This window comes from Zootoca vivipara, chromosome 2 (assembly GCF_965207765.1).
Source record: "Zootoca vivipara chromosome 2, rZooViv2.hap1.1, whole genome shotgun sequence".
Taxonomy (NCBI): Eukaryota; Metazoa; Chordata; class Lepidosauria; order Squamata; family Lacertidae; genus Zootoca; species Zootoca vivipara.
Genome location: NC_142584.1, coordinates 73748382 through 73773675, shown reverse-complemented (window position 1 = coordinate 73773675; position 25294 = coordinate 73748382). Strand labels below are relative to the sequence as shown.

General features: G+C 38.6%; 2 protein-coding genes across 4 annotated transcripts in view; one reads left to right on the top strand and one right to left on the bottom strand.

Annotated features, from left to right (window-relative positions):
* Positions 1 to 25294, top strand: part of CENPP (centromere protein P) — a 154515-nt gene that overhangs the window by 70185 nt on the left and 59036 nt on the right. The window lies entirely within an intron of this gene.
* On the bottom strand, positions 932 to 25294 carry ASPN (asporin). The gene is made up of 9 exons (XM_035106198.3): positions 24341 to 25294; positions 20666 to 20755; positions 16553 to 16842; positions 15263 to 15375; positions 12378 to 12591; positions 9801 to 9911; positions 5800 to 5893; positions 3504 to 3642; positions 932 to 2543 (listed from the first exon to the last, which is right to left on the bottom strand). The coding sequence occupies exons 3-9, from the start codon at positions 16821 to 16823 to the stop codon at positions 2346 to 2348; spliced, it is 1140 nt and encodes a 379-aa protein (XP_034962089.3). The 5' UTR covers positions 16824 to 16842; positions 20666 to 20755; positions 24341 to 25294; the 3' UTR covers positions 932 to 2345.

Here is a 25294-nt window from a genome sequence, read left to right as displayed (position 1 = left end):
GTACTGCTTGTAAGCCAGGTGTCCCCCATCCTATATTTGTGCATCTGGTTCTTCCTGCCTAAGTTCCGTAATCTGTTAAGATCATTTTTAATTCTGATTCTGTCTTTTGTGGCTATGGTGTCGTTGGCAAATTTGATGAGCATCCCCTCAGTTCCTTCATCCAAGTCATTTATAAAGACGCTGAACAACAATGGGCCCAGGACAGAACCGTGTGGCACCCCACTTGTCTCTTTTTTCCAGGATGGTGTGGAATCATTAATGAGTATTCTTTGGGTTCAGTCAGTCAAGCTACAAATCCACCTAACAGTTACCTCGTTCAACCCACATTTTGCCACCTTCCTCACGAGAATATCATGGGGGACTTACTGAAATCAAGATACACTTTGTCCACAGCATTTCCGTGATCCACCAAGTTTGTAATTCCATCAAAAAAAGAAATCAGATTTGTTTGGCATGACTTATTTTTGAGAAACCCATGCTGGGTCTTAGTAATCACAACATCATTTTCTAAATGCTCACAGACCAACTGTGTAATTTTCTGTTCTACGACCTTCTCTGGTATCCATGTCAAGCTCACTGGTCGTAGTTACCTGGGTCTTCTCCCTTTTTGAAGATGAGGACAACATTTGCCCATCTCCAGTCTTTGGGACCTCACCTGTTCTCCTTGTCAATGCGACTGATAAGTAGGGCCATATATTTAAATTATTGTAAAGGGAGTAGCAATACCATGAGTACAAGGAGGCAAACCACACACAGGATTTGCTACATAAAGTAAAGGAGGTACACAGAAAGGAAAATTTTTCCCCACCTGTCCCACAGCAGCATATAAAAAAAAATTTCTCTTGGAAGAAATATTGGTATTAGGCCAAAAGGCTAGATATAAGTATTAATATAAGTGAATTGTACAATAAATTTAAGTTAATCAAGGCTATTGATTTCAGTGGCTTTATTCTAACTTAGTTGGATACAGTCTACAGTAAATAAATAAGATTATGAGAAATCAGTAAAATATCAAAATCTAATATAGGAATTTTAGACATTTATACTAGACATTCATACTAGAAATTAACTCGTACTGAATTCTATTGGACAGGCTTCTGGATAAAACATGCCAAGAATCAGGCTGCAAAGTTTACAATAAGTAGTTGTATATTTTTAATATTACTATTTTACTTAAACTGAATAGGAAACAGCGTGACAATATTAAAGGTTTCAATCTAGCATTTTAATGGACACGATTTAAAATTTTTAAATTCTCAACTTTCTGTTTATATGAACAGCACATTAAATCTATAGTCAAGATAGCCACTTTTATACAGTCCCATCATTAGTCATGTTCAAACACATTTTGCATTATATGGATTTAGCAAAGTTACAGTACTCAAGATGTAATATGGAATACAAGGTCAGCATACAATGACAGTGATCCAGTAGCTGTGGTGTACACACACAGCTCTGTGCACACAGGGGCTACTCCTTTTTCCTCTGTAAACTAAGTTTGGTATGCTACACATGTTTGGAATCCCTGCCCATTCATAAAAAAAAATCCCTTTGCAACAGAGTACTAGGCCCCTATGACTGCAGGTCTTTTAATTGTGCCCCAAACTGCCAGTTTGAGTAATTATTTTTACAGTATATAACAATGGTGTATTTGTACTGGCCTGCAGAGAATTTTATCATTCCTTTAAAAACAAAAAGAAAAAAAGTTATAGGATTTCTACATTGTTAATATTTAGCATACATACACCTTTGTTACCAACAGAATATATAGTTTTTGGGAGAAACTACATGAATAAATACTAAAGGCTTTGAGGCTTGTAAGTGTATGGTATCAATCTTGCCTTTCAGCTTACTACAAAGATATACAAATTATCTAACCTGACCTGATGTATTTTACCAACAAATTAATACTACAGTACCTTTTAAAATGTCTTCTTAGCCAGTTTAGTTTACTTTTGTTAACTTAAAAGTTCACAATTCCCCCTTGAAATCTGACAAATACCTTTACAGGATACATTTGCAATACAGAAAAAAATATATAGGTTAATCAAAAAAAGTTTCGAATCTTTGCATTATTTTCTGCTAAGAAAAAAAATAGTCTATAAACATAGCTTAGACAACAATGATAGGAAACACCTAATGATAGGTTTCCAGTTTAGGGTTCAGGAGGCCTTTTATTCTGGAAGATATGTAAATTTAACATAAGATAAGGATTTTTATGGGATATTACATTAGTATTGTATAAAGCAATTGGACAGTATAAAATTGTCCATCTTCAACAGATTTCAAGTATTATATTGCTGGTTTTAACATTGCAGTCTGAATGAGGTTTTGGATATACACCTTTATTTTCCATAATTTCCAATCTGCACACTGTTTCTATTTAATATGCAGCGAAATGTTCCAGGCTGGATATCCCAGTATTTAACAGGATTGTTGAATAAACTTATGCCACTATATAATGTCTTCTTGAGCCTTCCTCCTGTTGGGCAAAAATCATTCACTCCCACTTTTGAAATACTGTTAGAATGAAGAAAGACAACCTATAAAAGGACAGAAAGAAAAAATAAATATTTGACATATCCCATGACTACATTAAATTGCATGTGAAGATTTGAAATATGTGCTAATCCTAGGTAAGAGTGTATAGATTTCAGCCTTAGATATTTCTATCTAAAATTCAAAGGGGAAAGTGAGGTTTATAGAAAAATATTCAATATACTTTTGTTTAATTTTTAATACTTCTTAGATATGCTTTTTGAGGACAAAAGGTAAAAATTGGGGGAAATTAGGTTGCCAGAGTCACTATGATAATGAAAACACAAGTGCAGGCGTATCAGTGGGGATAGTTTTGGAATTAAAAGGGGGTGGATATGCCAGTTTGAGATGGGGAAAATGGAAGAGTTTGTAAACTTTCTTCTATTCCTGATCATGTATCCATGTCAGGCAGTCAGGTAGTATTGCATTTACACTGTCACTTAACTCTTAGCTTTTGGTAATCGCTACACATGAGTGCATACACATGAGTGCATAAACCCACATCTTGACTGTTTTTTTAAATAAATAAAAAAAATATATTTGGCTGGATCCAGATACCTGTACACAGTTGGGGACAGGTGGAAAGTGAAGTTCTCATCCTTCTCCCTGCCAGTCCCTAGAGCCCCCTGAAAATGACATCCCCTGAGAGTCAGAAGACCCTGCTAAGTGGGGGATGAAGGGAGAGTGAAATTTGGGCATAGGCTCCTTGTTGTGTAGAGCGGAAAGTTATCCACCCTAGTCCACTCCTCTAAAGGTCCCATGCCACTTGGGAAGTATTTTCTGGGAACTCTGAAGACTGGTGGTAGCAAGGAAGTTAGGTTTTCCTGCCCCCATCTGTGGCCTAATAACTGAATCCAACAATTTTTTAAAAATACATTTATTGTTTAGATTGACAATACATTGAATAAGTAGGACAAAAATGTCAAGAGGATAAGATTTTAAAAGTCTGTTGCATTGTGTATTACCTGCAGATACTTCAGATCTGGAAAACCAGAAGGCACTTTTTTTAGTTTATTCTTCTCTAGATGGATTTCTCGTATATTTGGCATATTAGCAAAACTGCCATTTTCCACATCTTTGATTCTGTTGTTTCCTAGCCCCAACCTAAAGATAAATGTTAAAAAAGAGTACCTCAGACATTATGCTTTAAGATAACACTAAGAAACCATTTTTAGTGGTTCAAAATTGGGAAAGGAGTACGACAAGGCTGTATATTGTTTCCCTGCTTATTTAACTTATATGCAGAATTCAACATGCGAAAGGCTGAACTGGACGAATCCCAAGCTGGAATTAAGTTTGCTGGAAGAATTGATGCTTTTGAATTATGGTGCTGGAGGAGACTTTTGAGAGTCCCATGGACTGCAGGAAGATCAAACCTAACCATTCTTAAGGAAATCAGCCCTGAGTGCTCACTGGAAGGACAGATCCTGAAGCTGAGGCTCCATTACTTTGCCACCTCATGAGAAGAGAAGACTCCCTGGAAAAGACCCTGATGTTGGGAAAGATTGACGGCACTAGGAGAAGGGGGTGACAGAGGACGAGATGGTTGGACAGTGTTCTCGAAGCTACAAACATGAGTTTGACCAAGCTGCGGGAGGCATTGGAAGACAGAAGTGCCTGGCATGCTCTGGTCCATGGAGTCACGAAGAGTCGGACATGACTAAATGACTAAACAACAACAAAGAAACCATTTAACATACTGTATAGAGAAATGAACATATAGAAACAGTGGTTAAGAAGTCTTGGCTTACTAGCCAAACCCATGATTTGGTTGCCAGTGACCTACCCTTCCCTCGATCCTGTGCAGTGTGTAGAGAATTTAGAGAAAAGAGGGGCATTTGCTATTGTACTCATTTCTTGCAGAAAGAATAAGTGGTACCTTGATGCTGATACCTCCAGCAAAGAGAAACCCAATTAGAAAGTATACAAAAGTATGTTTCAGAGCATTGTAGTGGACATTGACTGTTCTCAGTTTTCATCATTAGTCTTTATTCTGTTAAGAATCTATACTTAGCATCTGATTCAAATCTCATATTGAGTTGAAGCAAGAGCTAATTACAGAGGTAGAATTATATATAGGCCGTCTTAACTGATGCCTATAACAGAAGGTGTCCTAATAATTAATCATTCTGATAAATCAAGACATCCAGAAAGGACAGTGGATTTTTCTAAGGCTTCTTCCATCCCCTCCCTCTTCTATAGCAACTCAGACTTCCTTATGCTGCTCCCTGGACAAACAAACAATGTCTTATTTTCAGCCAGCTGCTCTCTCTTTTGCAACAATGCTCATCTGGAAGTAATCCAAATATCCATCCGACCTCATGTGCAACCTAAACTGGCAATTATGTTTGAGATGGAAAGGCTTGGTTATGTATACAGGTTTCTTGACTTGTTTCTTTCAAACAACAGTCTCTGTACTCTGTGAACGTACTGTATAGCCCTGAGAATTATAGCCATTGTCCTGAGTTTTCATTAACCCCCCCCCCCCCCGCCAATCATTTTATTATTTTCTCAAGATAGGTAAACCTGTCTTCCTAAAATCAGTTGCCCTGGGCACTGTCTTCTGAAATTACTTGAGGAAACAAATAATGAGAACTACTATTCACCAGGTCTTTAATCTTACTTTTTCTCTCTCAGTTGTGCTGAAGCTGTCTCTTAACCACCATACGTTGGCTCAAGTTCCCATTTGCTCTTCATATTTTTCAATTTAATTAAATTAAACAGGAAAACAAGTTCATGGTCAGTGCTGGGTTTTTCAATAGCTCTTAAGGACTTTATGTGTGGTGAGTCTTACAAGATAAAGATTAGGCACTTTAGTTCAGAGATTGTAATATAATCACAATACTGTCCACATCTTAGTGAAGTAAAAAAGGCAAGGTTTAAATTAATTTGAGTGAGTCAAATGGATTACACCCTTCCTTAAGCAATGCCTGTATAGAAGTTGAAATGGCTAAAGTGTTGTGTGGAAATTTAACAGCTTGCTGTGACCTGTTGTTTGGACCATGACACCAGCTTTTTGCCTATGTTAAATGCCACATGAATGAACAGAAGGACTGGCCCAGTTCCTACATAACTGATCAGATGCCAGGTACACTGAATCACTTGAGAAATGTTCCACCTCGAAGTGCCCTTAATATTTTTTTAGGAAATATTGGTTATTTCAATCAGTGCACCATTCCTCATAGTTTTAAAAATGAGAAAATCCTGAAATGTTTACATAATATCAAATGTTTGGAAAGAATTTTCCATATTAAGTGTTACCTTTGAAGGTTTTTATAACGAATAAAATCCTCAAGTTCTATTGCAGAAATTTTGTTGTCATCTACATGAAGTTCCAAAAGACTGGAAGGCAATCCTATTAGGGAGAAACACACATTAAGTTTTTAAGCTGGACACAAAGAGTTTCAAGAATCAATGTATTAATTGTGTTGACGAAAATAGTTTGTTCTATTTCATTTGCAGGACTTCTGCCTTTAGCATTAAGATGTTATTTTTAATGCAACTGATAGAAAAAGTCTCACTACAGTATTGTAAATAATATTGTGCAGAAATTGCTGCAACAAGTTTATGGAATTTTTCTATGCTGTCATTCCCTTTTTTCCCCTATTAGATAAAAGGCCTAGAGCAAATTATTATTCGGGCGGGTTTTTTTAAAATCTTGTTCAAATGATTGCTTAAGTTTTTGACTACAAAACTATAGTCCGGGAGTAAACGAGATTGAACTCCATGGGACTTGCTTTTGAATAGACATATGTAGGCTTGTACTGTTGAACAGCAATCCTATGTACATTTTCCATGGACTGTTTTGAACACAGTGGGATTTACTTCTAAGTAGAAATGCATACTGTCAATTAATTAAAATAAGTGACTTAGACAGCAATCCTAACCCCTAGATGTGCTGGCTAGAAGGGGTAAAATGGGGCAATCATATTTCTCCACAGGGCTGGTGTGTGTGTGTGTGTGTGTGTGTGTGTGTGTGTGGAATATGCTCTGGAGGTCACATATACATCAGCAGAAAGATTTGATGGTGGTAGACTCTGAAACAGAGGGTCAGAGGCAATCTTGGAAATGCTGAAAGACCAAAATAAAAATAGGCACTCTTTCACCTCCTGACCTAACCACCATAAGCCAGCAGGGTTTTGCAAGTGGTACATAGTCCATCACTTCACTCAGTTAGGATTGCTGTATCTCCATTCACTAAAATACTGTATATTCCTGCGTATAAGACTACTTTTTAACCCAGGAAAATCTTCTCAAAAGTCGGGGGTCGTCTTATACGCTTGGTCGTATTTCTTATATGGTGAGTATATCCCAAACTCTATATTTTAACTGGAAAAGTTGGAGGTCGTCTTATACGCCCAGTCGTCTTATACGCCGGAATATACGGTAATAGTTTTGGAAGAAAAACACTCCTTTAGAAAAAGATGGTTCTGGCATGTGTAGCAGTGGGCAAGCATCTTAGAAGAGACACTTCGTCCTGTGTGAGTCCTCTAAAACAGTGGTCCTCAACCTTGGGCCTCCAGATGTTTTTGGCCTACAACTCCCATGATCCCTAGCTAGCAGGACCAGTGGTCAGGGATTATGGGAATTGTAGTCTCAAAACATCTGGAGGCCCAAGGTTGAGGACCACTGCTCTAAAACACTCGTGGTTTTTGTATTAAAAATCATACATGGTTTGTTTAAAATAGCTACCAAATTAATTGGCAACAATTTTTTGTCAAATAGTTTTGATTTAACATTAACAAATACAGTAAATGAGTAATATTGCATCCATAGTTCTAAGTAGGTCTATGGGTAGCTTTACATGTATACAGGCACGACACTGCAGACAGCATCGTGCACCATGTCGCCTTATACCCACATAACCCACTTTATTAGTGGCAAGGACACAACATCCAATGTTATAGTGGACCTGCATATATTTGTGATATTTCAAATGTTATAATTTCACTATGTATCTTTTTTTAGATTTTTGAGTTTTCCCTAGTACTTCCTAAAATGGACAAAACCAGATACAGACATTATGTGCAATTTCTCAGCAGCTGATGAGCAAGTTCATTTTTTTTCTAATAAAAATATGTGATAATCATCACCGCATGTAGGATTTTTCCAAAGGATGTAGGAGTTGCATTTTTATATTTGTCAAGGATATTATGATAGCATAGGCTATGGAAATTGTAAGCATAATAGTATCCTTGTTGTGTTCTTTTCATGCTGATCTGCAGAATAGCTTTCCAAGTTAAATCTAAGCAGCCACCCATACTTCAGAACTGTTGGCGTCTGTATTCAGGGAATAGCCAAAAGTTGTTTCTGTGGTGTGCTTTAAAATTAGAGATGGAAGGCATTGAGTACTTCTAGATTCCAAGAGCTTTCTGTTTATTATATTTAGTTATCATTTTTTGTGCAGTACCATGACCTCAAGCATGCTTCTAATTTCCATGGTGGCTTAGGAAAATATTAAATCTCCAGTGCTATTACTTCTGGCAACACTAGTATGAAAATACCAACTAATAGTTTTCTTTCCCTACTCTTTTTGGCGTGCTAATATTTTTCTAGTGTATGTATTCATGTTTTTTCTGGTCATTTGTTGGTAAATTAAACAAAAATGTTTGTTCACACTTGTTTGCCTGTCAATATTAATTTTTACTCAGAAGGGAGAATTAATGTTTTCTCATAAACATTTTCTTGCATTATGACACTGAGTTTTTTCAACAAAAAGTTAGGTGGGTTTAGGATCACCTAAGGCTGCAATCCTACAGTTAGTAACCTGCTAAACTCAATGAGACTTACTTTGGGGTAAACATGCATAAGTTGTGCGGTTACTTGTGTTCATTCAGGAACTGGGAAGCAAAGAGGATTTCAATTCAGGCTGATTTCCTGTGTTTTATGGCATGTCTTGAAAGGATTTCTTGCTTTCCCCAAGTGCTTTTATTTAGAAGGCAAATATTTCCCGAAAATGGTACAAGGAGCTAGTAGTTCTCTACTCTCACTAAGTTGTTATAACTAGTTTAGGCAATTATTTTCTGTAGAGTTCTATGAATTCCTTCAAGTTGTCAAAATAATATCAGAGAAGTTTGTCTCCTTAGTGACTACATAGTGAGTCACTAGATATCTCAACAGCAAAAGAGAACTCCTGGGACATCAAGACCCTGGGAAAGGTGGGAGGTCTTCTCCCTAGACCAGGCATCCCCAAACTGCAGCTCTCCAGATGCTTTGGCTTACAACTCCCATAATCCCTAGCTAACAGGACCAGTGGTGGGGGAAGATGGGAATTGTAGTGCAAAACATCTGGAGGGCCGAAGTTTGGGGATGTCTGCCCTAGACCATCTCAAGAAGTGGTTGCTGAGGTTTGTTCCTTGCTTAAAGAAGAAGAGTAACATAAACAGACCATACTTCCTCATTGACTTCTCCTGAGAATATTGATTACTTCTTCCTGGAAGGTGGCCCAGCTCTGGGCATCATGCCTTCACCACTGTCAGTGTACACTTCAAAAGGAGAATTCTGGCTCTATAACAAGACTGACTGCCAGGATGGCCTTTCACAACATGTACCATTAAAGGAGTATTTCAGTTGTCAGCTGGCTTCAAACAAGCACTGAAGCAATGTTTCAGTTTGCCCAGTGGTTAGCCTTAGTTTTGCCTTAGCCTTGCCCTCAGTTCCCACAATACATTGCCCCAGGTTTTGATCCCAAGATAACAGCTATTCACTGTTGCTTGTCCAACAAGACAGACAAGTCCTCTGTCTAGGACTTGCGTACTCTACAGCTTTACCCTCTGTCACTGTGCAGTGACACCTCTATGAACCTCAGTCATGAAAGGAGATAATGTATTATCAGTTCATCTGTATTTCCAAATGATCAGGTTTCCTAGATAGATAGTCATTTGAGTAGCTGCAGTAGTGACCCTCAGGAAACACCTGCTTCTGGGACTTCTCAGAATTTTAAGGCACTTAAGAAAGAAAATGTACATCCTTTAAATTTGTGCTCCCAAGTTTTTTTGCTATCTGCCCAGATATCTGCATATTTTGGCCGTTCTATGGGTGATCCCTGGTGTGTCCATAGGCTTCTGAATCCTGTGTGTTAGTGCTTTCAGACCTCATTTTTGAAAGGGGATTAGATGTTTATTATGCATTGCAATTAAACAAGTATATCACCACCATTATTTTTAATTCAATCAGCATAATACCAAGCTCAAAATTAGAAAGCAATGTACATGAGAAAATGTAAGATCAAAAACTTGATTTAAAAATTAAAAAGATCATACCTTTAGGAACAGAGGTTAATTTAGCTTCTGCAATTCTTATATGATAGACTGTCACACCTTCAAAGGCCCCAGGTTCTATTCCTTCATTATCAATAGGATTTGCACTCATCTCTGCCAAAAGAATAACAGTTGTGGCTCGTGAGGCTGTAGTTTTTTAAGAAACCTTTCCTCAACCAGGGCTTTTACAGCATTAAGAAATGAAAGAATGCCTTTAAACATGTGTAGCACGATTTCCTCCATTCAGAAATTTAAAATGTTCTCTTCATACTTATAGGTATGGGTAGTGGCTTCCATGTGAAGGCATGACTCCCAGACAAAGTTGAGCTTCAGTGTTTCTTGCTTAGAAATTAAGCCATGTCACATGGCAGAAATTCTTGAAGTCGTGCATTGTTTTTAAGGAGAATACAACCAAAAACCAAAAGAATGCACATGCACATCAAAGCTTCTAAAATGTCAAGGAACACTTGCTCCTAGTTGCATACAATTCTTTCAAAAACTTCAGTCAACCTTTCATAAAGCAAACATTTATCAAAGATGGAAATAATTAATTTCCACAAGATGTGATACCCACCAACTTTAAAGAGGAATTGGCCAAATTCATGGAGAATAAGTTTGTCATTGGATGCTAGGCTTGTTGACTATATGTTGTCTTACTCCTTGGAACTTGGAATAGACATGAAGTCTGTTCACTAATTCTGTTGTTGGTGAAGCTCATTATGATGAGTTATGCAGCGCAACCTAGTGTTGAGGCAGGAAAGGGTCCAATATAAATGTACCTCACTCTCAGGATTCAGTTTACTATTCTGCCAAATTTGAGTAGTCAATGTCCTTTATACTCTCTGCTGTCTCTCCTCACAATCATGACATATGCAATCTTACTCTTCAAAACTTATCCATAGACATGTAAGTTTGCACCTTAAGTCTGATTTTGTAGCCTTAAGCTGCAATCACCTTAGGCAGCAGCATGCATCTGAATACTAGTTGTTTGCCCTTACATCATGCTTGTGGATTTCCTATAGGCATCTGGTTGCCCACTGTGGGAAACAGGATGCTGGTCTAAATAGCACTTGTCTGTGGATCCAGCAGAGTTCTTCTTATGTTTTTAATTATCCATGTCACACAGACCAGTGTGAGAGTTTATTTTAAGCCAGGACCCTCCAAAGCAGCATAATCTATTTTCAAAGCTATGGTTCAGTTCCAGTGTGGCATAATGGTTAGAGTGCTGGACTAGGACCTGGGAGGACCTTGGGCCAGTCACCATCTCTTAACCCAACTTACCTCAAAGGGTTGTTGTGAGGATGAAATGGGGCAGGGAGGAGAACCATGTACACATTATTGATATCCTTGGAAGATAAAAGTGGTATATAAATGTAATAAATAAAATAATGTTTAATTATGTACAGTGTGCCTCCCACCATGGAGTAAACAGACTGTGTTTCTATATTTCTAGTTACAGGTAGGTAGCCGTGTTGGTCTGAGTCGAAGCAAAATAAAAAAAATTCCTTCAGTAGCACCTTAAAGACCAACTAAGTTTTTATTTTGGTATGAGCTTTCGTGTGCATGCACACTTCTTCAGATACACATATGTGTTTCCATATGACTGTGATAAGTAAGGGCACGTTCCTGAATTATTATTTTTTTAAGGGATGGAGGAGATAGGGTGCCAGGGTGAAATCCACACTTTTTATTTTCGCTGACAAACCTTTCCTCAAACATTCTTATAAGAAAACAATGCAATATATCAGTTCCTCAGTTTGTTCCATTGGGAAATGGCAGAATCTTCCACCGTGAGGGTGGAATGCAGTTGTACTATCCCCTTACATTCAGTTTGTCATATTTCTAAAATGTTTAAATAACCTGGCAAGACACTTTTCTTGACATTACTTGCCCAAAGTGAATCACCTCTCTAAGACATCTTATTTAAAGAATAAAAACAAACTAGTCATCTGAAAATTAGGATCACTCACACTTAGGAATATGATCTCAGTATTTGTCATCATGGTGCAGATGAGAGTTTGACCACTTAGGCATGTAACACAGAGCATGAGAGCATAGTTGGAAAAACTCGACCAGCTGGGAGAAGGTCTAATACACACAAATGCACACAGTTTGCTCAGATGGGGTAGGGATGTATGAGTGAACCATGCAGTAACTTGGGCTGCCTGCCTTGTTTCTGTGTGAACTGTAGCCAGACAAGAAATTATTCCCGCACAATTCATTCCCATGTGCAGGTGATGGTTTGTTTTTTCTTAGTCTTATAAAGCAACCATTCTGTTTGCATTTGCTGGGTAGAGTAGAAGATAACAGGCAGCCAAAAAGGAATCAGAATTCTACCTACAAAGCTTGGACTAAGAAAAAATAGTCAAATGGGAACCATTTGTTCAGCAGAAACCCCATGGCTGCATTTGCATGCAGACAGCTCTGTCTCAGCTCTGTTTCTGAGCCTTCCTTTCATCTAGGGCTCATTTAATCCCTGATTTCTATCACATTGCTGATGAATGAAATAATACTGTACGGTAGTTTACGTTCCACCTGGTGTTATGCAACAGCTTGATTTATTAAAAAAAAACCACTTACCTAACACATGTAAAGCCTTCATTCCTTTAAATGCTTCTTTGTGTATCTTTTTCACTTTATTATCATGAATTCTTATCTCAGCTAAACTCTTTGGTAGATTTGCTGGAATCTCAGTTAAGTGATTATGGGACAAATAAAGGCGCCGCAACTTTTTTGTTGATTGAAAGGCTTTGGGGTGGATCTTGGTTATTTTGTTGTTGTTCAGTGCAAGTGCCTAGGCAAAATGTGAAAAGATGAAATTAGAATATTTATTTTATTTTACGTCTCACATTCAGAAGATGTCATATTTTTAAAAAACTGCATATATGTATTTTGCACATTTGAATTAAAAAATACCATCTGCCGTCAGAAAGCTCCAAAATGAAGTGTGTGTGTGTGTGTGTCTTTAGATTTGAAGGAGTAACAAGTAACAAGAGGGAGTGGAATCAATCAGGACTTAAGAATAGGAAATAAGAATTAACATTTAGTTTCACTTAGATGTACTGTCAAAATGTAAGCTGTATCTGAACTGTGTTTGATTGTGAGAGAAGTCTTATGCCATGGATAGCTTTAGAGCTGAATTTTGCAAGGTATTTTGGAATGGTCCCACAATAGCTGATGCTGCTTAGTGAAATTATGCAGGGAAGTGCTTTCCCAGAATCCTGGTTATGGTCCATATTGATTGTGGTACTTAAGATGATGGAAAAGGATCCAGTGTCTCTGGATCTGTACCACCCAACAGCCCTCCTGAACCATGACACCACAGTGTGTATCTCACTGTGCATCTCTTACCAATCAGCTGGCAGATCCTGTAATTAGAACACTGAATGCTATACACCACAGCGGTAGCATTAAATGTCATGTACCTTTGTTGTCGCTTGGTGTTTATAAAATATTTGACAGGGTGGAATGGCAATTCATTTGCCACCAAAGCAAATTCTATATCAGGGATCTCCAAACTAAGGCCCGGGGGCCGGATGCGGCCCAATCGCCTTCTAAATCCGGCCCGCGGACAGTCCGGAAATCAGCATGTTTTTACATGAGTAGAATGTGTCCTTTTATTTAAAATGCATCTCTGGGTTATTTGTGGGGCCTGCCTGGTGTTTTTACATGAGTAGAATGTGGTCCTTTTATTTAAAATGCATCTCTGGGTTATTTGTGGGGCATAGGAATTTGTTCATTTTTTTTTTTCAAAATATAGTCTGGCCCCCCACAAGGTCTGAGGGACAGTGGGCTGGCCCCCTGCTGAAAAAGTTTGCTGACCCCTGTTCTATATCAAACTTCATGCACATCATGTCCTGGCAAGTTTGCGTGAATGGCTTAGTCTCATCCAAAGCAGGGGGACAAAAAATGGTGTCTACTGTCCCCCTTCCTTTTTTGCAACTTCTAAGTAAATTCCAGCAGAACTGGACATTAACTAACCTGAATCAGAACTGCTTTGTGTATGCCCTCCCCCTTGAGCATCAGGTAAGACTTCAGAACATCACACAGCTGAAACTTCGATCAGGAGACCTAAGGTACCTTGGCATGACTATTCCCAATAACTTGAGGCAGCTGAGGAAGAGGAACTTTGACCCTTTCCCTAGAGAATTGAAGGCTGAAATCTGTGCTTAGGGACAGACCTCTCTTGTTCTGGCAGAATTGCCACCCTAAAAATGTGTTTTTCCCCATTTCTTTTCCTGATTCCAGTACCAATCTCAGACATTTGAAACAATAACCACAGCTGCAAGAGCGCTTTGTAAAGCATTACTGGCATGTGTCTAGCAGTTCAATAAGGAATATAGCCTTTAGGCTGGAAAAAGTTCCCCAGTCCTGTTCAGTGAGATTTCAAAAAACATGTGTGCTAGTTTGATTTAAACAGAAGGCTGTATGTTGGCTAGGCACAATATTTTGCTACTGGTTGTCAGTAAACAATAGGATTTTACATTAAGCTATGAAATGTTTATTTGAGAGCCAGTGTGGTGTAGTGGTTAAGAGCGGTAGACTTGTAATCTGGTGAACCGGGTTCGCGTCTCCGCTCCTCCAATGCAGCTGCTGGGTGACCTTGGGCTAGTCACACTTCTCTGAAGTCTCTCATCCCCACCCACCTCACAAGGTGTCTGTTGTGGGGGAGGAAGGGAAAGGAGATTGTTAGTCGCTTTGAGACTCTTTCAGGTAGTGATAAAGCGGGATATCAAATCCAAACTCTTCTTCTTGTTGTCTTAAAAGACTGTAGTCAATTTATTTATAATTCAAGTGCTATAAGAAATGTATTTCTTATATGGCCAAGAACTTTCTGTTAGTTGGGGGTTCAACTGGCCATTCAGCTAGAATCCAAGACACGGGAAAGTTTATACAAAAAAATGTATGAGATTTTCTTTACTATGGCAAATGAAGACATCTGCACTCTGACATAAGGGAAGGAATTCAACATGGGCTACGACAGTCTTTTCATCAGTGCAAGAATTTCAGCTTGCCAGGCAGAACGATCCCCCCTCTCCTTTCCCTTTGTTCTGGGGGTTCTCCTGCGCCCCCCCCCCCCGAGCCAATTTTAGGAGCACATAGTGGGAGAAGATTGTGTAAGCCCCATTGCACTAGTGAAAGTCCTTGCACAGGCTTCTACTGGCATTAGGTGAATTCAGCCCAAGATCTGTCAGTTAATGGTGAACTGAAGGTAGTTCTGTTTATTGTAGTTTAGGTAAACAATAAATAAGGAATATTGATCAATTTTGTGTATGGAAAGTGTTTTTTCTGTGCTTTAGATAACAGATAACTGACTTTTCCCGTGTTATTGATCTTTTCCCACATTGCTTTCCATACATTTTATGTTAATGGCTGTCAGGGTAGAAAACATCAACTTGACGTATGATAGATTGCCATAGTCCTTGATAAAGACAAATATTAGGAATGCTAGAAAGCAAACTTACATGTAGCGATGTGAGTCCTTTAAGATCATTCTCCTTGACCTCTTTTATTTTGTTATTTTGAAGGTCTATCATGCGAGTATCAAAGGGAATATTCTTTGGTATTGAGGTCAAACCTATTAATTAGAAATAAAAAATAAATAATCATCTACAAACAAAAGACCCTTTAATCTCCATTTGTTTGTATTATGCTGAAATGTTTGTTTCAGTTTTGCAATAAATTAAAATGTTTTGTAACCATTAATTCCAACTTTTGGTTATAGCCAGGCATCCCCAAACTCTCCATCCCCATCCCTCCAGATGTTTTGGACTACAATTCCCATCATCCCTGACCACTGGTCCTGTTAGCTGGGATCCTGGGAGTTGTAGGCCAAAACATCTGGAGGGCCGCAGTTTGGGGATATCTGGGTTATAGCCAATGTTACTCAGAGTAGACCCATTGATATTGCTGGGTCTACTCTAAATATGAATTGGTTGGCTATCACGCCTCCCAACTGTCAATAAAATCTAATGCTGATTGTGCCCCCTTCTCCTTTGTTTGAGTAACAGATAAAGCTATACAGTGGTACCTCTACTTATGAATAACTCTACTTACGAATGTTTCTACTTACAAACAAAGCTCCGTCCGCCATCTTGGATGCGGTTTAGATAGGACTTTTTTTCTACTTACGAATTTTTAGATAGGGTTGCTTCGACTTACGATTTTTTTCTCCCAATGCATTCCTATGGGATTCGACTTACAAACTTTTCCGACTCATGAATGTGAGTTCGGAACGCATTAAATTCGTAAGTAGAGGTACCACTGTATTTAGAAACCTGGAATCAGGTTTCAGTTTATGAGAGAGTTTAACATGGGCATCTGATAAATTGAACAGATGAGATTCCACTGAACTCTTACAAAAAGACTGCTCTGGTGGCATGGTTATGCTTTTTATAAAATGGCTTGATGTCTAATTAGGCATAAGATTAATCTAAAGCTATGCTTGAGATACACAAGAAAGTAACAGATGGCAAAGCAGTTCTTTCCCTAGGCTTGTGTTTATTTTTGAGGTGTCCAAATAACCCTAATACCTTGGTGATGGCAGCTGTTGAAATAATTATTGTTAACATATTAATTTTCTGAATAGGCTTTTATTAAACTCAATTTTTGGAAAATCATCTTAGAGTTCATAGGCTCTAGAGAAAAACTATTACCACCTCCAGATTGTGCCATTTCAAAAAAAAAAGTGGGGGGGGGGTATTACAAATGAACAACATAGATCCAATGAAAATAAAGCACAGATTTATTCTTACCCAAATCTGAGCAGTGTACAACTCTCAAGTAGCATTGACATCCAAAGGGACACACAGGAAATAAATCAAAGGGTATTATGGGTGCCCTAGTTGGAAAAAGAGAATTGTCATCATCTCTGTCATCGTCATCTTTGTCGTCGTCGTCATCGTCGTCGTCATCAAGGTCTTCCATATCCATGAGCATCATGTTCTTGAAGGTGAAGTATGAAGGGCTTATAAAAGGCTTAGCAGAGCACATAGCCAAAAGGAGGAGAAGCACATATTCTTTCATATCTTCAGAGAACACACTCCTAGTAAAAAATACAAGTTTGTAATTTGTTTATGCATTTTCTTTCTTTGTATGCCGTTGTCTGGAACTTCTTAGAAGTTTGTACTTCCAATATGAAGTGTTTCACTGTTGCAGCCCCTAAAAATGAATTTTCCCAGGATGTAAGTTTTCTTTAATCGGGCCCATTTAGATGCTTCGATGAACTCATGGCCTCATAGCCTGGGTTTGAAAAGAAATACCACAAAGACCTTGAGTTTGCTCTAATAGCTTTAGAGAGTTTCAGCCAATGTGCACATAAAGTGGCTCAGGTATCATTCCTAGTTCTCAGGAACAGCTTATTGGACAGGGGGTATTGACTATTGTGTTGCATTATTTGTACCTTAATATTCAATGTACCAACTTGTCAAACTTTGGCTTAGCAAGAACAAACAGGTGTTCAGTTATCCAAAGCAAATATTGAAACCACTTTGCTCCACCCTGGTCCTGCAGCTATCATTCTATCTAGGGCTATACATTACAGACAAACCCATGTTTGTGGGTTGTCTTGCTGCAACCAATGTTTGTTCTTATTTATTGCTTATGGCTTGTTTGGGGTAGGGAAATTGTGAGCTGGGTTATGGCTTAGCTCAGGGTAGCCATGACTTAGCTCCAGATAGCACAGCACCAGCATGACTGTGGCAGGAGCAACAGAGCTGCATTTTTAACCCTGGGTTGCTCATACTTGTATGTATGCCATAGTTTGTCTTAATATTACATAAGAACAAAGCCAATATGACACTGTGAGGTGTAGAAATATTTGAAATTTGCAGCCAGTCATATAGTGCATGAAGATTAAAACTAGTGCTTTGTTACTTGGCAGTACTGTATTAAATTGTCTGAAGAAGTCAGGGCTCTTGCTGAATCAACAAGGGAAGGGAACTTTATGAGCTACCGAAACTCTCATATCTCGTCATGAACTGCTTGCCCCTCTGAGGGTGTGTACACAATTACACTCTCATTCTTTGAAATTTTGGGATTAACTAATTCAAGGAAATGACTACCGGTATCAGCAACAAAGAATGTTGTGGCATTTTAAAGGTTGGCACATTAATTGCAACATAGCCTTCATTCCCAAAGTTTACTTTGTTGGATACAACTTTATTAAGTGATTTTTATAATGAATCCGTGGATACATTTCTCATCCCTCCCTCTCTGAAGGAACTATTCTGTGCCATTCTATATATTTAATTCTATATTCTATATACTATAATGAATCCGTGGATACATTTCTCATCCCTCCCTCTCTGAAGGAACTATTCTGTGCCATTCTATATACTTAGGCATCCCCACAGCAAAACAGAGCAGCTTTCAATAATGTTTAAAAGGAACCTGTTGGTCTGTATGACTTTCTTCTTACTGTTTCTTTCACAGTTGCACAGTGCAAGCAATTAAGTAAACAGACTATGTGCTGTCATTATTGTGACAGAAACACTGCTACTTTATTATATGCAGTTCCCTCCATATGTATGCTGTGTGAAGGAAACTTCTGTCCATACCTGAAATTAAGGAAATCTCTCTTTACTTTCTATAAAACTCTGTGACCTCTGTTACTTTTGTTCAGTTTTCTCCTCAAGGCAATAATTTCTTCCCATTTCTCTCAGAGTAATTTCACATATAATGAAGATGCAAACTCAGCTCTGCCACTGAGTGCACACTTAACAAGAAGCTGCAGCCAGACACGATTCCCAATGAGTAAATCAGCACTTACCTTTTTAGGTGTATACTTAATATATATAAAAATGTATTATGGCCTAAAAGCTAAATGTGACTATAATATGTATTGTGGCCCTAACAGTATGATAAACTCCAAACACAAAACCTGAATGGCTGGTGAAAATGGGGGGGGGGGAATCATGGCATTCCTTTGAACCAAGTGATTGGTGACTGAAATAACACTGGAACCTAACTACTTTCTCAACATCTGTAATAGGAAAATTATATCCTGACCTCGGAGCTTTTGCATGCTGCTAAACTGAGCTGTTGACATACTTTCTTAACAGTAGGAAAAGTCCTAACTAAGCCCCTGGTCTTATGGGAAAAACTTCCTAAGTTTTTTATTTTGGCACAGGAAATCATTATTTTAGAGAAGGGGGAAAACATTGTTTCAAGCTGCCAATTTGGCAAGAAGTATGTTGTAACTTCAATAATTAACTTTACATCAGAAAGTTGAGTTAGATTGATTTGAGACATTGGGGGTGTGTACAAGTATATATGAAACATAAAAAGAAGTCGGAATATGTTCTTTGTCTGACTTTTGCCAAATAATACTCACTCTTGATTTGTTCTTGCTTTAACAATGTATGTATACAGTTAAAACCACTTCTAAAGCTACAGGTTTACATGTACAAAGAAAAACCGCAATGGCCCCTTTATCAAGGCAAATTAACTTTTATATGTGGAAAATCTGAGAAACTGAGAGCACAGTTCTATGCTAAGAAGTAGATGTGGAACTTGCTTGTAGGCAAGTGATAGGATTGCAGCCTAAGTGACTTTCACAAGATAGCAGGCTTATTATCAAGTCAATACCCTAAACTTTCTGATATATTTCTTTCTGCATAAATGGTAGGGTGCCACACCAATTATTAATATATATAAATAAAATTACTCAATAGATTAGGATTAGAACACAGGTGCCTTTTCCACATTAATACTTGGTGCAGTAGTCAGTTCTCTTCCTTATATAGTATTTTTAAAATGCTGCCTGTCAGGATATTAGTAGGTAACTCATGTGCAATAAACTATTTAAGGTGCAGTCAAAATAATAAAAAGTACTAGGATGGAACACATCTCAATTATATTAAAATAACCAATTATAGAGCAGAGTGTAAAAACAATCATTGGGTTGTATGCAAACCTGCAGTGAACACCATTTAGTTGTCTACTGGCAAAATGCCAGTTGCATAATATTATAATATTTGGTACTTATTTTCACGACAGAACTGACACTGGAGTGTATTCTAAATGGTTAAAAGGCAGATTTTAAAAGTGCTAAAAAATTTCCATTGTCTAGAGCAGGGTGCCCACACAACCTTGTCTCTAAATAATTTAAATCAGAAGCAAGAAAATGTTGGTTTTCTTGTGGAGAGCCATGGGAAATTCTTGTGTTCGCTAGTAACACCCAGTCATTGCTCTGCACAAAAGCAGAAACCATAGAAGGAAAAGAGGAATCCTGAGCAGTGAGTTAGTTATAAAGTTAGCATCTACTAACCTTTCATACATTCTCCCAGAGAAATTGATTCATTTTAAGCCCTTTTGTGTTTATAATATCTATAGTATAAAGGTGAAACATTGCAGAAATCTTTACTGTATAATATTGGAAGTCAAACATTTTTAAATGCAGAGACTTGCTATGTCTTGGAGGGGAAATAACTGTTCATCTGTTCAAAGCATCAAAGAAAACTGCTTCCGTGTTTTTGTAAACAATTATTTGGCAGTGAGTTTCTTCTAATTTGTTTTGCTTTTTTGGTAAATAACAGATTCTGAATGCCTGGAAACATTGCTAATAAAAAATAAAAAATCATTAAATGTCTATAAAACTGTATAGGATGCTATTTTTCTCTCCTAGATAAATATAACTGTGCAATGCTAGACCAGTTCAAAAGGTACAGGTTTCCTGTTTTCCTTTCTTCATACAGTTCACAATATAAAAGCATTTCTACTACACTGTACAATCATCTAATATATCCTTTAAAATACTGAACAGTAGTCAATTAGCTTACATTAGTAATGATAAAAGCACATTGTTAAGTTACAATGAGAAAAGTTCTTTTTTAAAAAAAAAAACACAACCAAAAACCAAAACATACCTTTCTGGTTTGTCAAGTTCTTCTAAAGATAAAAAATCCACCTGAGAAATTTATATCCAGTTCCTTACTATATAGAACTCAGATTCAAGCCTGTAAAATGACCAATAAATAATAAAAGGGTAAAAAAAAACTGCTTTAAAGTTCCCGTTCCTTCTGGCACTCTGGGTGATACTTGAATAAACTGCTTCTGTAGATTAGTCTATCTGAGCACTGCAGAATGATGTTAAGAAAACTTGTTACTACTCATGTGTTTTTCATCACTGCTTGTATCACAGCCAAAACTTCTAGCTTAATTCTAGACGTCTAAGCAGAAGATGTGGTTAAATTTGAAGCTTAATAATGCATGGCACAAAGCCAGTGCAAGCCCCATATGGTTCATTCAAGTCCATTTCTGATGTGCAAGTACACACCTCATAAAATTTCTGCAGTGTGCCATTTCTTACATAAATGAAGACGTCTCCATCTTTCTACCCAGGACAACCTAACAGTAAATGAATTATTCTATGTTGGTTATATATAAGGGAATATCAGTAGATCTGAAGGCAGAGGTATTTAAATAAACAGCTACCGGTATGTACCGTATTGGGTTACAGAATGATCATATAGAGAGAGCGCTATGGCAGTGGCTCTCAAGCATGGTGCCCACTGGGGTGCATAGTGAGTTTGGTGGTACACCCTTCTTCCAGAATGCATCTAGTTAAAGTTTTGCACCAAATACAGCCCCTTCCCTGACCTAATGATTGCCGGGCAGAGAGAGGAAAAGACCACCACTCCATTTACACACACATTCTTAGTCAACATAAATGAAGTAGGACATCCAACTGAACTGGATTCTTTGAAGAGGCCAGCATACTATGATTTTTCAGCATGCTTCAGCAGATTGATTGAAATCACACTGCCCAAGATCCTACAACCTGGTCAACAAAGTTCAAACACTCAAAGGAACTTCAGCTTATGTTTCTAAAATAGTAATTTCCCATGCCACATAACAAATGTCTTTTATAACTTGAACTTCAAAAAGCACATTATGAAACAGCCCTGTGGTTTTCCACTGATCTGAGGGCAATGAAACAATCGCTGAGACGGCTAGAGCGCCGGTGGTGGATAACTCATTCTGAAGCTGACCGGACAGGGGTTAGAGCTCAATGTCGAGCCTACCAAGTGGCGGTAGCGAAGGCGAAGAAGACTTTCTTCACTGCCCTATTGCATCTGCAGAAAACAGCAGCAGGAGACTTTTTCAGGTGGTTCAGTTTAGTGGAACTACCTGCTCCATCGGGGCCCAGTATGGGCCGCAAGATCTCCTGCAACGATTTTGCAAAGTTTTTTGCAGATAAAGTCGCTCAGATTTGGGAAGAGATAGACTCCAGAACTCCAGAGATAGATAGAACAGGGCCGGGGCGGGAGAGTGCTAGAGTCCTGTCTAGTCCAGTTGCGTGGGATCAATTCCAATCTGTTACCTCCGAGGATGTGGACAGGCTGCTTGGACAAGTGAAACCAAACACCTGTCTCCTTGATCCTTGCCCATCCTGGCTTATAAAAGGTAGCTGGGAACGGCTGGGCAATGGGCTTCGCAGGTTGGTGAATGCTTCTCTCTGTGAGGGAGCCTTCCCAGACCCGCTGAAAGAGGCGGTTATTAAACCGCTTCTTAAAAAACCATCTTTAGATGCTGCCAATATGGCCAATTATCGCCCAGTCTCAAATCTTCCATTCTTGGGCAAGGTGATTGAGCGAGTGGCGGGCAGGTGTGGAGGATTCCCTGGTCCTGAATGGGGTAACTGTGCCCCTGAAGGACCAGGTGAACAGCCTGGGAGTCATTCTGGACTCACAGCTGTCCATGGAGGCGCAGGTCAATTCTGTGTCCAGGGCAGCTGTTTATCAGCTCCATCTGGTACGCAGGCTGAGACCCTACCTGCCTGCAGACTGTCTCGCCAGAGTGGTACATGTTCTGGTTATCTCCCGCTTAGACTACTGCAATGCGCTCTACGTGGGGCTACCTTTGAAGGTGACCCAGAAACTACAACTAATCCAGAATGTGGCAGCTAGACTGGTGACTGGGAGAGGCCGCCAAGACCACATAATACCGGTCTTGAAAGATCTACATTGGCTCCCAGTACGTTTCCGAGCACAATTCAAAGTGTTGGTGCTGACCTTTAAAGCCCTAAATGGCCTCGGTCCAGTATACCTGAAGGAGCATCTCCACCCCCATCGTTCTGCCCGGACACTGAGGTCCTGTACCGAGGGCCTTCTGGCGGTTCCCTTGTTACGAGAAGCCAAGTTGCAGGGAACCAGGCAGAGGGCCTTCTCGGTGGTGGTGCCCACCCTGTGGAACGCCCTCCCATCAGATGTCAAAGAGAAAAACAGCTACCATATTTTTAGAAGACATCTGAATGCAGCCCTGTTTAGCGAGGCTTTTAATGTTTAATAGATTATTTTATTTCATTTTTCTGTTGGAAGCCGCCCAGAGTGGCTGGGGAAACCCAGCCAGATGGGCGGGCTATAAATAATAAATTATTAATTAATTAATTAATTGTTGTTGTTCTTGTTGTTATTTTATGAGGACAATCTACTCACTAGAAAATTTTAACAGCAGGGTAGTTTGTACAGGTGTGTCTTAAAATAAGACTTCTCTGCACTTTAATACCGTAGCATCTTAGAATGACATAGCATTATCCATATTTAGATAACATAAACGGTAACATAACATAGCATTGATAGTAAAAAAGAGAGACACTGTTGCTGAGGTAGTCCATCATGACTGCTAGCCATTGATAGCCGCAATCTCCATGAATTTATGTAGTTCTCCCATCTCAGGATGCAGAAACGAGAAAAGTAGGTGAATCTGAACCTGCACCTTTCCTCCTACTTGAGGCAGATTTTTACCACCAATACTGGTGAACCAGAAAGCCTGAAGCAATTTAGCTAGCCTTGTGGTAGTGTGTGTAGTTCTTAGGCTCAAGATATTGTCCCACCTCAGAAATATTGTCTCTTAGGTACATGACCCAGCCCCAGAATAGATGCAGAGTGCACTTTTTTTAAAAAAAAGCGCAAGTATGCAAAATATAAGCCTGGCCCTTAGTTTTGCTAAGATGTGCCATCTCAATAAGGAATACTCTCTCATATAAAAAGCCTTCTGCATATAGAACACTTACAAGTTAGGGACACAATTGCTTTTTTAATTCCGTTGTAGTGGAGCAATGGAGACAAGTTTTTTCTGCTGTCTGGGGATAGGCAATTTGTGGTAATATTACAACTTTTATGGTCTGTTTTTTAGTATATCTAAAATCCTTTGCTTATTCGGGGCTACCACACATTTTCTTCAAAAAAATTGCTTTGCACAGGTAACTACCATAGAGCTTCCCAGTTCTCACGTGTCTGTATACCCTTGAAAGATAATAAACACTATCTTTCAAGCTAACTCTCCACTCATAGTCTGACTTCTCTGTCTGGAAATATTCCCTCAGAGAGGATTTTATACAGCTCAGAGGTTATGCTGTTATGAAGTCCAATGTCAGGAACCAAACCTCTCTTTCCCTTTCCCTCTCAAAGTGTTGTCGCTACCTCTTTCTGGCTAGCCATACCCACAGCCAATCAGAGTGAAGCTCTAGCTCAGCATACTGAGAGCTATATCACTCTGGTGGGGTTCTGCTTGTATTGTACCATCAAACTTTGCTTTACCTGGGCCATCAGTCATAGTAAGTGACAAGGTTTAGCTGCACTTGTGATCCTCATCGTCCTTCCTGAGGCAAGCCCTGCTTTGGTAGCTGCACAGTGATTCCTTTCCTTTTCAGTCTTTCTTTATTTCCACTCAAATACAGTATGAGATTCTGAGATCTCATGAGTTTTCCTGTCTGTTCCCAGTTGCCACAGTTAATTCTTCCAGCCATGGCCAATTCACTTCCATCAGGTCACAACAGCACACTGGTATAATTGGCAGATCCTGTAATAATTGGCCCAGTGGGTAATCATCTCAGCAGACATTACTATAGTAGAGTAACAGAGTCACATTTGGGAAAAATAATAAGATAAGTGTTTCTTCCATAATTTGAATCATTTTTAGGGCTTAGCAGAGAAGTTACATATCTTGAGTAAAGCAATAATCAGACTAATAATAGTGAGCAAACCTTGTGTATATTAAGCCTTTTTTAAATAAAAAAACTTATTACAACAACAGCTGATTCTAGTTAAATCAACATAATACTTAAACTAATCAAAATGCAATTTTATAGCAAATCAATTCAGAATAATAGCACTGCTTTAAAATAGTTGACATTATGGCAGAGTATGTCCCAACTGGACTTTTGTGTAATATAAAAATGCCATTAGATTATGCAATGGCAATATGTCAGTGGGTCTCTATAGCAGCCATATTTGGGGTTTCTGTCTTATTGAAATATGATTAGTACTAGTACACACTTTTTAAAATCTCAAGTGTCTTCTCATCCCCTTTCTTTAAATACTCATATAACATTTGCATTACATTTTTAAAATGATATTTCCATATGAACATCTTGCAAGACATTTTTCGCTGATTTCCCCCCATTGTTTTGTGATTATACTAGATCCTGAAAGTACAAATTCTCATTTTTGAATTGGGCCAAGATGATTTATGACATAGTTTTCTAGTGATAT